General features: G+C 50.0%; 1 protein-coding gene across 1 annotated transcript; it reads right to left on the bottom strand.

The window, feature by feature from the left end:
• Window positions 1-4,284: 4,284 nt before the first annotated feature.
• Window positions 4,285-7,199, bottom strand: LOC135887409 (zinc finger protein 585B-like). The gene is made up of 3 exons (XM_065415177.1): window positions 7,073-7,199; window positions 6,334-6,447; window positions 4,285-6,017 (listed from the first exon to the last, which is right to left on the bottom strand). Exons 1-3 carry the CDS (start codon window positions 7,197-7,199, stop codon window positions 4,285-4,287), a joined length of 1,974 nt encoding a protein of 657 aa, XP_065271249.1.
• Between the last annotated feature and the right edge of the window lie 5,701 nt (window positions 7,200-12,900).

Below are 12,900 nucleotides of genomic sequence, written 5' to 3'. Positions count from 1 at the left end.
ACCTTTTCTAGTATTTTGCCATTTTGTTTACTGTTATGGAGTTCAGCTAGCACTGATTCGTCTCCCCATATGGCGAGCAGATCCCGTACCTCCCGTTCTGTCCATGCTGGAGCTCTTTTGCGATCCTCGGACTCCATCATGGTTACCTGTGCTGATGAGCTCTGAGTGATCACCTGTGCTCTCCATGCTGGGCAAACACGAAATGAAATTCAAAAGTTCGCGGGGCTTTTCCTGTCTACCTGGTCAGTACATCTGAGTTGAGAGTGCTGTCCAGAGCGGTCACAATGAAGCACTGTGGGATAGCTCCCGGAGGCCAATAATGTCGAATTCCGTCCACACTACCCCAAATCCGACCCGCAAAGGCCTATTTTAGCGCTAATCCCCTTGTCGGAGGTGGACTAAAGAAACCGGTTTAAAGGGCCCTTTAAGTCGAAAGAAAGGGCTTCGTCGTTAATTCAATTTAACCCTGCTAAAGTCGACCTAAACTCGTAGTGTAGACCAGGGCTGAGAGTGAGAGGGTGTGCTGCTGGAGGACTGAGGAGCACAAGCATTATCAGACACCAGGAGGAAGGTCCTGTGGTGAGACTAAGGAAGGTGTTTGGAGGAGGCCATGGGGAAGTAGCCCAGGGAGTTGTAGCTGTCATGCAGCTGTTACAGGAGGCACTATAGACAGCTGCAGTCCACAGGGCCCTATGCTGGAACCCGGAGTAGACGGCGGGCCCGGGTCCCCCCAAACCTCCCAATTGACCTGGACTGTGGGTTCTTCCAGAGGGGAAGGTCTCTGGGCTGTTCCCCAACCCACATGGGGAATCTCTGAGGCAAGAAAATCCGCCAATAAGCGCAGGACCCACCAAGATAGAGGAGGAACTTTGTCACACTGTTTAAAAATGTATAGTGTGTACCTTCTAAAAATGAAACGTACATCTATTTCTGAGTTGTGAAGAATATGTATTAAAGGTTATAAAAACTAACCAGAATACATTTTTATGTAGAAAACCATGATTAAATTGAGTCTTCCTGACTAGTGATTTAAATCAAATCCACCCTGCTGCTTCCCTGTGTGAACAACAAACCCCTCCACGCTCTGCTCCCACACAGCCACCAGCATTCAAAGTCACTCCTGGCTGCACTGTCCTGGATGTGACTAGCCAGACACTCAGGAACTTACCAAACAACACAGCAACATCAGCCAGTTTTATACTCCCAGCCTTGCACCCCGGGAATGTGCATCTTGTACTGCTCAGTCTGTTCACTGTGATGGACAAACTCAATAATTAGTGGGTCAGTCCCAAAAAGGGGCCGGATTAGGCCACAGCCTTGTTCTCTCCAGTCAAATCCCCCAAACACTTCAATGAAAACACACAGGTCCAGACAAAACACTACAACCAGTTTATGAACTAGAGCAAGGGGGTTTTCAGGGATTACAAGGGAGAAAGATGTAAAAGGTCAGAATGGGTTAAAACTATACAATTAAAACATGCATTTTAAATCCTAAATTTTACCAATCTAAGGAAAATGCGAAGCAAGCAGGTTTTCGCACCCCACCCGCTGTTGCAGGGAGTTCACAGTTCTTAGTACCCAGGCTGGATTTCCTTCCAGCCTTGGTCCATCCTCCCCAGTCCAAGACCCCTGTTGCCTTTCAAGCCATCTTGTTGCCTTCTGTAAAAATGGAGGCAATTCCCCCTTGTGCTTTTATACCACTCTCCTCTTTGAGGTTCATCCTGCAGCCAGGGGGCAGGCGACAATCAGTCTGTGCCCTAAGTGAGCGTCCAGCCATCCTCCCGGTGAATTGTAACTCTCTTGTTCATAGCTCCACAGCTGGTGAATGGCTGGCTAAGCAATTACTGGCCACCAAGCACCTAGCTGGTGTGCAGGTGACATTGTCTCTGAGGAGCTCATCTGTGGGCATTTTCCAGCTTTACAGCATCTAACAAACATACAGCAAACTCTCAGAGCTCCATGGACAGTGCTGACTGACACATTTTAATGGGACACTAATATTCAGCAGGCGATGACTTTTCCTATGATACCTCACAAGACATACTTTGGAGAAGATTTATCATTTTGTAAACATGGTGCCCATTAGAGTGTAGACCAGTGGTTCTCAGATGTGTTTCATTGCCCCCCACTTCTGTGTGTCTGTGGTCATTTACGCCCCCACCCTCAAAAGCACATATATCGCCACCAAGCTCTAAGGGCAGAGTGGTTGCTGGCAATGTGCACAGCTCTGAAGGTCTCCAATAGCAGCATAGAAGTTAGGGTGGCCACGTGAAAAGTGATATTCCTCAATATCGCTGTTCACAGCAGACTTATCACCCCATTGCCACCCCTACTTCTGTGCTGCTGCTCCACCTGGGTTTGAGAGCCTGAGCATTTATCCCCACCTCCTAGCTAGGCCTGTTCCTTCTTCATGAGCCCCAGCCAACTGAGGCCCACAGCCAGTGCTCTTTAAAAAACAAACAACCAACCCACACTTATCACGCCTCCCTTGACACATTCCTGTGCCTCCATTGGGAGGCTCTGCCCACACTTTGAGAATTGCTAGTGTAGAGAGTCACCATGGCGATTGGTAGCCAAGATGGCAACACCTGCTCCTTTCTGTCTCCGGGATCCCCAGAGAAAATGTCCGAGCAGGAGAGCAGAACAGATCCGATTAACACTAATATTGCAAAACACATTTTGGTGATTTCAGCTATAAACATTCCCTCCATCCTTCAGCCCCTACCCCCAGCGAATTCAATGAGACTGAGCTGGAATTGGGCAGGTGGCATGGGCGAAGGGTATAATCGCTGAATTATTGATCCCTGATTTAAGAGAATACAGGAACCCTTTGGATAGCTAAACATAGATTACTACAGTTACCCCTCTTAGAATCATAGAATATCAGGGTTGGAAGGGACCTCAGGAGGTCATCTAGTCTAACCCCCTGCTTAAAGCAGGACTGATCCCCAACTAAATCATCCCAGCCAGGTATTTGTCAAGCCTGACCTAAAAACATCTAAGGAAGGAGATTCCACCACCTCCCTAGGTAACCCATTCCAGTGCTTCACCACCCTCCTACAGAAAAAGTTTTTCCTGATATCCAACTTAAACTTTCCCCACTGCAACTGGAGACCATTACTCCTTGTTCTGTCATCTGGTACCACTGAGAACAGTGTAGATACATCCTCTTTGGAACCCCCTTTCAGGTAGTTGAAAGCAGCTACCAAATCCCCCATCATTCTTCTCTTCTATAGACTAAACAATCCCCGTTCTCTCAGCCTCCTCTCATAAGTCATGTGCTCCAGCCCCCTAGTCATTTTTGTTGCCCTCTGCTGGACTCTTTCCAATTTTTCCACATCCTTCTTGTAGTGTGGGGCCCAAAACTGGACACAATACTCCAGATGAGGCCTCACCAATGTTGAATAGAGGGGAACGATCACGGCCCTCGATCTGCTGGCAACGCCTCTACTTGTACAGCCCAAAATGCCGTTAGCCTTCTTGGCAACAAGGGCACACTGTTGACTTATATCCAGCTTCTCATCCACTGTAACCCCAGGTCCTTTTCTGAAGAACTGCTGCCTAGCCATTCGGTCCCTAGTCTGTAGCAGTGAATGGGATTCTTTCATCCTAAGTGCAGGACTCTGCACTTATCATTGTTGAATCTCATCAGATTTATTTTCGCCCAATCCTCTAATTTGTCTAGGTCCCTCTGTATCCTATCACTACACTCCAGCGTCTCTACCACTCCTCCCAGTTTAGTGTCATCTGCAAACTTGCTGAGGGTGCAGTCCACGTCATCCTCCAGATCATTAATGAAGATACTGAACAAAACCGGCCCCAGGACCGACCCCTGGGGCACTCCACTTGATACCAGCTGCCAACTAGACATGGAGCCATTGACCACTACGCGTTGAGCCCGACGATCTAGAAAGCTTTCTATCCACTTTATGGTCCATTCATCCAGCCCATACTTCTTTAACTTGCTGGCAAGAATACTGTAGGAGATCATATCAAAAGCTTTGATAAAATCAAGGAATAACACATCCACTGCTTTTCCCTCATCCACAGAGCCAGTTATCTCCTCATAGAAGGCAATTAGGTTACTCAGACGTGACTTGCCCTCTTCTTCCACGTCTTTAAAAATACACATTTACATTTCAAACTCTGCTTTATCTAAGGTCGACACACTTAAATCTCTCTAAAAGTTGAATCTGACTCAATTACATGCAAGTTGTTTAACCCTTTCATGGCATGTGTCACAGAAGTTTAGATCCTGTGGGGATTCTTCCATGTTTAATGAGGTCAGATCTCCATATGAAACTTTTCCAGCAGTCCATGCACCTCTGGAGTCTCTCCTGTGTGGATTGCCTGATGTTGAACAAGGTGTGACCTTCTTATGAAACTTTTCCCACAGTCTAAGCACTTGTGGGGTCTCTCTCCTGTGTGGATTGCCTGATGACAAAGTAGGTGTGACCTCTGTATGAAACTTTTCCCACAGTCCAAGCACTTGTGGGGTCTCTCTCCTGTGTGGATTGCCTGATGTTTAACAAGGTGTGCCCTCTGTATGAAACTTTTCCCACAGTCCAAGCACTTGTGGGGTCTCTCTCCGGTGTGGATTGCCTGATGTTTAACAAGGTGTGACCTTCTTATGAAACTTTTCCCACAGTCCAAGCACTTGTGGGGTCTGTCTCCTGTGTGGATTGCCTGATGACGAACTAGGTGTGACCTCTGTATGAAACTTTTCCCACAGTCCAAGCACTTGTGGGGTCTCTCTCCTGTGTGGATTACCTGATGTTTAACAAGGTCTGACCTTCTTATGAAAATTTTCCCACAGTCCAAGCACTTGTGGGGTCTGTCTCCTGTATGGATTGCCTGATGTTTAACAAGGTCTGACCTTCTTATGAAACTTTTCCCACAGTCCAAGCAATTGCGGGGTCTCTCTCCTGTGTGGATTGCCTGATGTTTAACAAGGTCTGACTTTCTTATGAAACTTTTCACACAGTCCCAGCACTTGTGGCGTCTCTCTCCTGGGTGGATTGCCTGATGATGAACTAGGTGCGACCTCTGTATGAAACTTTTCCCACAGTCCAACCACTTGCGGGGTCTTTCTCCTGTGTGGATTGTCTGATGTTTAACAAGGTTTGACCTGTCTGTGAAACATTTCCCACAGTCCAAGCACTTGTGGGGTTTCTTTCCTGTGTGGATTGCCTGATGTCTAACAAGGTCTGACCTTCTTATGAAACTTTTCCCACAGTCCAAGCACTTGTGGAGTCTTTCTCCTGTGTGGATTGCCCGATGTTTAACAAGGGTTGACCTGTCTGTGAAACATTTCCCACAGTCCAAGCACTTGTGGGGTTTCTTTCCTGTGTGGATTGCCTGATGTCTAACAAGGTCTGACCTTTGTATGAAACTTTTCCCACAGTCCAAGCACTTGTAAGGTCTCACTCCTGTGTGGAATGCCTGATGTTGAACAAGGTGTGACCTTTGTATGAAACTTTTCCCACAGTCCAAGCACTTATGGGGTCTCTCCCTTGTGTGGCTTAACTGATGTCTAATTATTTGTTTCTTCGAAATGAAACATTTCCCGCACTCGAGGGATTGACAAGTTCTCTCTCCAGTGTGGCTGCTCCCATGGTTATTAAGATCTGAGAGCTTATTGAAGCTTTCCCCATTGTCCAAGCATTGAAAGGGTTTCTCTCCAGCACAGATTGTCTGATGTGTCACAAGCTGTGATCTGACAATGAATTCTTTCCCACACTGAGGGTGGTGCCAGGGTGTCTCTTCCTTGGGATTTGTCTGCCGCACTCTGGGATCCTCCTCTCTTCCCCCACCGTTAATAGATTCATCCACTTTCTTCCCTGGGTGGTTTCCCAGAAGCCTGTCTGAGCTGTGCCCACTTCCCCAGGCTTCTGCCTGCTCCAAGCACTGGGAAAAATTCCCTTCAGCTCTTCCCACAAAGGTCCCCTGCAGTTCCACTTCCCCGGGAACTTCCTCATGATGATTCCCCTCCTCATTCTCACTCCCTCGCTCAGCACCTGCTGGGAGAGATACAATCCAGACAGGAGTCATTGTGCTGGGGAGAAAGAGGAATAGCACCGAGGGAAAACCCAACACAAAGACTGAGCAATTGGACTCCGCCTCCACATCCCACCCATACCCTCACAGGGAAGGAAAGCTGGGAAGCAAACTCCTGCAGAGAAGAGGCTGGGTGGAATGGCGTGAGCTATATCTGATGACTGCAGCCCTTTCCTGGCTGAGATTAGGAAGAACTGAGGGTGCTTACTCACACCATATTTTGGGATTCTCAACTTGTTCCTTCATTCCCTAGATTGTTTCTGTGTGAGTCCTCACCTCTACGGGTGTATCTCGGAAGCCTTCTTTCCTTGCAGTCCCAGAGATCGGGCACCCATGGCTCTTCCCCTCGTTCCAGCTGGGCGATCAGCTCAGGTTTGGGAAAGGGGAATCCTGTGCAGAGGGTGAAATCAGACCAGATCAGGGTGCATGGAGCATTGGTGGAGTATTTGTCAGAAAGGACATTCCGTGAGTGGAACCTGTCCCTGTGCTCTGCTGGAGGAACGTGGAATCCAAGAGGATGGGAAAATGGTCACTGAGCCCGCTTGCGCAAAGGAACTTGTCTGGGGAGGTGAGTTGAATTATTATTACACCCTCACTAGGTGTTCCCAAGATCTGTGCACTCTGGGGGCCTTGCTGACTCACACACAGCTCTGGACTTAAACCCCTGCCTCTTTCTAAACCTGCAGAGCCCAGAGCCCTCCTCATGGCTGGAGCTATTCCCAAGGAGGAAGGTGAACAGGGATTGTGTGTGCAGCGAGAAACAACACAGAAAGGACAATGCTGGATTTATACCCCTTTGAAAGCTGGAGGGGTGGGGATGGTTTAGCTTGTCCCATTGGGTTTTGACACACATGTGGCACTGGAGACGGCACAGAAATGCAAATCTCTCTCACACAGCAGCTGTGCATTATGGAACTCAGTCGCCTCTGATCTAACTGACTTGGGAAGAACCTGACCAGATTCAGACATGCAGATCCCACGGCTTCTGGTATCTGAGGGTATGGGAATCCCTTACCCAAAGAGGTCACCATCTCGTAGTTCTCCTGCATGACATCCCTGTAGAGGGCTCTCTGAGCGGGGTCCAGCAGAGACCCCTGCCTCTGGGTGAAATACACAGCCACCTCCTCGAAGGTCACCGGCATCTGGAACACCAAAAGCCCCCATTCATTACCTGCTGCTTCAGCCACAATCCCACTAGTCACACGGGAAGAAGGATAAAGAAATGGAAGCTGTGGGAGTGCCAGAGTAGCGGAATCCCACCCCCACCCTGCTCAGAGCAGCCAGGAGGCTTCAGGGGGTGGGGAGAAGGTGAGAGCTCCTTGTCCCCCCAGAAGACGGAGCAGGGCAGGGTCTTCTCCTTTCCCACACACCTGCCAGCCACAGGCTGATGCAGGAAGCAGAGCTCTGAGCCGGGGACAGGGACAGAAATCCCAACACTTCCCTTCATATTTCACAGCAGCCTCAGGCTAGTGGGGTCTCACTCCAGCACTGGGAGCCTTGAAAATGTTCCTAGCCCTGTGCAATGGTGTTATATCCTGTTTGAGAAATGGGGGAATGTCCCGTCTCCCCTCCCCCATCACCAATGGGCCCGCTCAGAAAAACAACAGGTTCATCACACCTTGTCTCCTCCCTGCCCCTGCCCAGGAGCTCCCTGAAAATCCCCTACCTGAGCTGGCTCCATCACAGACATTTCCCTTCCCTGTCTCCTGGAAGATGGGCCCATCTGAAGCAAAAGGTGGACGTGATTCTTCAGCCTGTCGGGGCGATTGGGAAGGGGCTTCAGTCCATGTCACCTCCCGATTCCACCCCAGACTCTTCAGACCGTCCCAGACCGTCCCATCCACACTCCCTGCCTGCCCAAAGCCAGCAGTGACTCCGGTGTGGCTGAGATGTGAATCCTGCCCAGAAATCAGACCAGGGCCCTGAGCGACCGCAAAAGTCATGAGACACAGACCCCACCAGCACGGGTGTGTCTGACAATAACACACTGGGAGCAGGGAGTGAGTGTGGGGGCTGGGTTTTTGCCTCTGTCCCAGTCTCCCCACCCCCCCCTTTCCTCGCAGTGCCCCCACTCACATCTTCCCCCATTCCAGCCTCGCTCCCCTCAGCCCCACAATCCCCCCGATCCCCCATCTTCCCCTCAGTGCACCCCGCCCCCATCCCAGCCTGCCCCCCGCATCCCCAGCACCCGCCTTCTGCCCCCATCCCGCTCCCTCCGCCTGCCCTCACCCACTGCACCTCTTTATCCTCCTCCCCCTGCAGCCCGCGTGGGACGGGGGGGGACAGCTCCCTCGGGGGTGGGTTGTTTCTCTTACCTTCCCTCCGAGCGGGTCCCCCTGGGGCAGGGGCCGGGCCGGGAAGGGCCCTGGCCAGGCTGGGGGCTCTGCCCTGGGAGAGGCTCCTGGAGCAGCGGGAAGGGCCCTGCTGGAGATTCCCCTCTCCCGGCTGCAGCCAGGGCTCCGGGCTCCCAGCACCAGCCGCCGGGGCTCGGGGATCTCGCCAGGAGCCTGGGAGCCAGAGTCACCGCAGCGGCTGCGAGTCACTTCCTGCTGCAGGGCCTGAGCCCAGCGATCGCTCCCCCCAGAGCCGCCTTCCAGCGGCTCCTGGGTCCTAGCGATAAACCCAAGCAGCTGCAGCATCTCTATGTCCGGCTTCTGTTCCACTCACAGGCTCTAAAGTCAGAAGGGCCCATCATGAGCATCTAGTCCAGGGGTTCTCACGACCAAATTTGGTGGCATCAGAGTGTGGCCAGCAACTCTCGCTGGTGCCCACTCTGACACTTTCCCCCATAATCCTAACTAACTTTACGAGAAACCAATAAATATGCACAGAGTTAAGCGGGTGGCGAAACGCTCCTACTAGTGTGGGGAACTTTTCTGGCTTATTCACCACCCGGATGGAATCAAATAGCAATATGTGCTGAGTCCTCACTCCCACTCCCTTTACCCATAGGCCTGCCTGACCTCGAGGACTCCCCTTCCACTCCGGTCTCTGAAACCCCGACAAGGTTGGGTCCGTTTCCTCCAGCTAACAGTATGGATGGAAATTTGTGCGCTCAGCTTAGGTTTGGGAATGGGAAATCCTGTTCAGAGGGTGAAATCAGACCAGATCAGGATGCATGGAGTATTGGTGGAGTATTTGTCAGAAAGGACATTCCGTGAGTGGAACCTGTGCCTGTGCTCTGCTGGAGGAACGTGGAATCCAAGAGAATGGGAACATGGTCACTGAGTCCCCTTGTGCAGAGGAAGTTGTCTGGGGAGCTGAGTTGAATTATTACTACTAGCTCAGTGGTTTGTGCACTGGTTTGCTAAACCGAGGGTTGTGACCGTAATCCTTCAGGATGCAATTTAGGGATCTGGGGCAAAATCAGTATTTGGTCCTGCTAGTGAAGGCAGGGGGCTGGACTCGATGACCTCTTGGGTTCCCTTCCAGTTCTATGAGATAGGTATATCTCCATATATTTCCCCTCCCCACTTCACCCCCACCTACCCCATATCGCTATCCTTGCCCTCCCTCAGCTCCCAAACTCCCTTCCACCTCCCTGCACCCTAGCCCTGTCCTCTTCCCAATTTCCTGACCCCGCTCCCCATGCCTCCCCTCTCCCTAGTTTAAGTGAATAGAAAAGTTAATCGCACAATCGGATTCTCCACCACATAAGCAATTCTAAGGGGGGCTAGGAGTCTCAGCAGGCTGGCAGACCCCTTTGCAGCACTCAACCTACAAACGATCCCTCTGTGGGGGCTAGATTGGAAATATGTTTTTCTTTAAAACAAGCATCCCCAGCCACCTCCATTAATAACTCTCAGAAGAGCCCAGGGTTGCCTAAACTGCAGTGGCATTGGAGCCACAACCTCAACTCCTTGCTAAGAATACTTCTCCCCCCTTGACTTCTCTCCCATCACATTTCTCATGGCAAGAACACAACTCAAAAGTTCCCCCAAACTTTCCAGCCTCCTGCGTGCCTATCAAGCACCGCTTGCAATGCGGAGCGTGGTTCATCCCTGCTCCCCGCCTAGGAAACAGCAGAGAAATCATTCAGTGTTTTATTTCCCCCAAAAGTCACGTTTTTCATCTGAAGAACTGATTTACAATATCTTTTCCCTTTCCTAATAAACAGCTCCCAGAGATTATTTGACGCGCAGAAGAAGGCGGCTGCTTAAAAAGCAAAAAGGCATAGCCCTAATGAGTTCAATTAGAATGCGGTAAACATGTTGCCTCTACGCTTTAATGAAGGCTGCTGTCCAATTTTAACTCAGTAAGTCATTAAGAGAAGAGCTTTTAGCTGGCTGAAAGGAAAAGCACTACGCAGCCTGTGCACTTACACATATACCCAAAGGTGTTCTGGTAACATTGCCGTTTGGTGAGTTGATAGGAGGTGAAAAGAAATATTTTTCGCTATGCGATTGTTCCCGTAATTAGAGAACATTTACCCATGGAAACTAACTCCAGTGCAGAATTTGACTGGCGCCACTCCTTGACTACCCTTGGCCATCAAATGAGAGAGACATTTATACCTTTGTCCAAAATCAGGATTCACCTGTTGTTGCTTCAAAAGCTTAGCCCCTCTTCACAGAATATCAGGGTTGGAAGGGACCTCAGGAGGTCATCTAGTCCAACCCCCCTGCTCAAAACAGGACCCATCCCCAGACAGATTTTTACCCCAGTTTCCTAAATGGCTCCCTCATGGATCGAGCTCACAACCCTGGGTTTAGCAGGCCAATGCACAAACTCCTGAGCTATCTCTCCCTTCCCATGGCAGGGTAATAATCTCAGCACAGCACGGTGTCTTCGACATCAAGGGGGACATGGAGCTGTTTGGGGGGGCAGAATCAGGCCCACCATTTGCAACGCGAACATTGCTGGTGCGGGAGATCCTGGAAGTGAAATTGTCCAGAAAGGGCTTATACATAAAAAGAACTCCTACATTCCTTGGGCGCTTTGGGAAATCTTCCCCAAATTATGAAGTAGGAAGCAAAGGTGTGCGGGGTAACCCCTTCCTAAAACAAGTGTTTAGGTGTATAATAAAGCACACCCCCTCTGCAACGCATTTAGTTGTACCTTTCAGGAATAGATCTTCCTCCAGAAAAAAACCCAGAGTTTAGATTGTTCAGAGCCCTTCATAAATTTAATCTAAAAATCTAGATATATTTAGGTATAGATAAATGCAGATGTGGATGTTAGTTATGGATAGCTATAGAGAGATAGATCTGGATACATTTAGATTATCTTTGTTCCTGCTTGCTTGTTCTTTGTATGGTTTATTTCATTTTAATTGTGTCTGGGTAAATCTGTAGTTCATTTGGATAGAAATACGTTTGTTTCCTGTTGTTAGAACAGACTCTAATTTGAAGTGATTGGATCACAGAAATGTACAATTGCAACCTCTTTTTTTTATCCTGGGGGACCTAAATATATCATCTGTTTATTGTGCCTTAATCAATGATAGGTTTGCAGCCAAAGAGCAATATGCTGATGTCTTGTTAAAAAATGAAGAAGGCATTTACTGACAGACAGGATTAGTTCCATTTAAAACGTATCTGGAACAAGAAATGGGGAATACTGACCCTGTGCAACGTTTGGTCTTGTGCAGGAAGACATGAATCTGCTTAATACAGGACCCGATCCTGCATTCCAGAGACTTGGTGAGTTGAATGGGAGTTTGGGGACTAGATGGAGGATCGCCTGGCGAGTTTCTATAAAGGAGATTAATGTCAGGGTTTTCACAAGCTGATCTAAACTGCCTACTTCACTACCTCCTCACAGGAGTTTGCTGCAATAACTGAACTTCTGATAGTTCATATATAGATATTCACAGTATATATGTGTGTGTGTGCACGTGCAACACATGCTGAGCAGCCTTTGAACTGGATACAAACTAAAATGGCACATCACCTCCATATCACCTCCAAGACGTTGCTTTCTCTAATGACAGCCGCCTCCATGCGCTCTGTTTCAAATGGATTCGAGCAATCAGCCAGTATGGAAGAAGATAGGAAGTTTAGCGACTGGTTGGTAAATTTCAGGCACGCTGAAAGTTGGATGATAGCTGCGCTCAAACTCTCTTCTTGTGTATACTTGTGGAGTCCAATTCTCTAGCCCCTTTTTGGGGGCCTGCTACATAAATGCTCAGGGGGGTGCAAAGTGGAAGTTTCGCCAAGGCTCAAAATATCCTTCACCGGCCCTGGGGTTCAGGGCAGGGGGTTGGGGTGCAGGATGTGGCAGAGGGCTCAGGGCAGGGGGTTCGGCTGCAGGAGGTGACTGGGGATGACTCCGGGAAGCAGCCAGAACCTGGGGGGGGCAGGGGCGGGGCACAGGGTGTGTTGCCCTGGCTGCTCCTCTGGGTACCTCCCCCAAAGCTCCCATTGGCCGCTGTACCCCATTCCCGGCCAATGGGAGCTGTGGGGGGCGGTGCCTGGAAGCAAGGGCAACACACAGACCCCTGGGCCCCTCCTCCCCCAGGTTCTGGCCGCTTCCCAGAGCGGCGCGGGGGAGGGCAGGCAGGCAGAGAGCCTGCCCTGCCCCCCAGGGCATGGCAGGCCAGAACTGCTCTAGGTAAACATTGGGGGTTGGGGGGCTGCGGGGGGCTGGCGGGCCGCAGAAAATAACCCTGTGGGCCGCATGCGGCCCGCATGTTTGAGACCCCTGTTTTAAGGGATCACAAATGAGAAAGGCGTAAAAGGTTTGAATTCGTTACAATAAAAATAAAAGGTAAACACACATTTTAAATCCCAAACTTTACCAAGCAAAGGAAGATTGGAAGGAAACAGCTCTTACCACCCCACCCGCTGTTGCAGGCAGTTCACAGTTCTTAGTACCCAGGCTGGATTTCCTTCCAGCCTTGGT

This window comes from Emys orbicularis, chromosome 13 (assembly GCF_028017835.1).
Source record: "Emys orbicularis isolate rEmyOrb1 chromosome 13, rEmyOrb1.hap1, whole genome shotgun sequence".
Classification (NCBI taxonomy): domain Eukaryota; kingdom Metazoa; phylum Chordata; order Testudines; family Emydidae; genus Emys; species Emys orbicularis.
The sequence above is the reverse complement of the archived record's forward strand: the minus strand, read 5'-3'. Positions and strand labels throughout refer to the sequence as shown.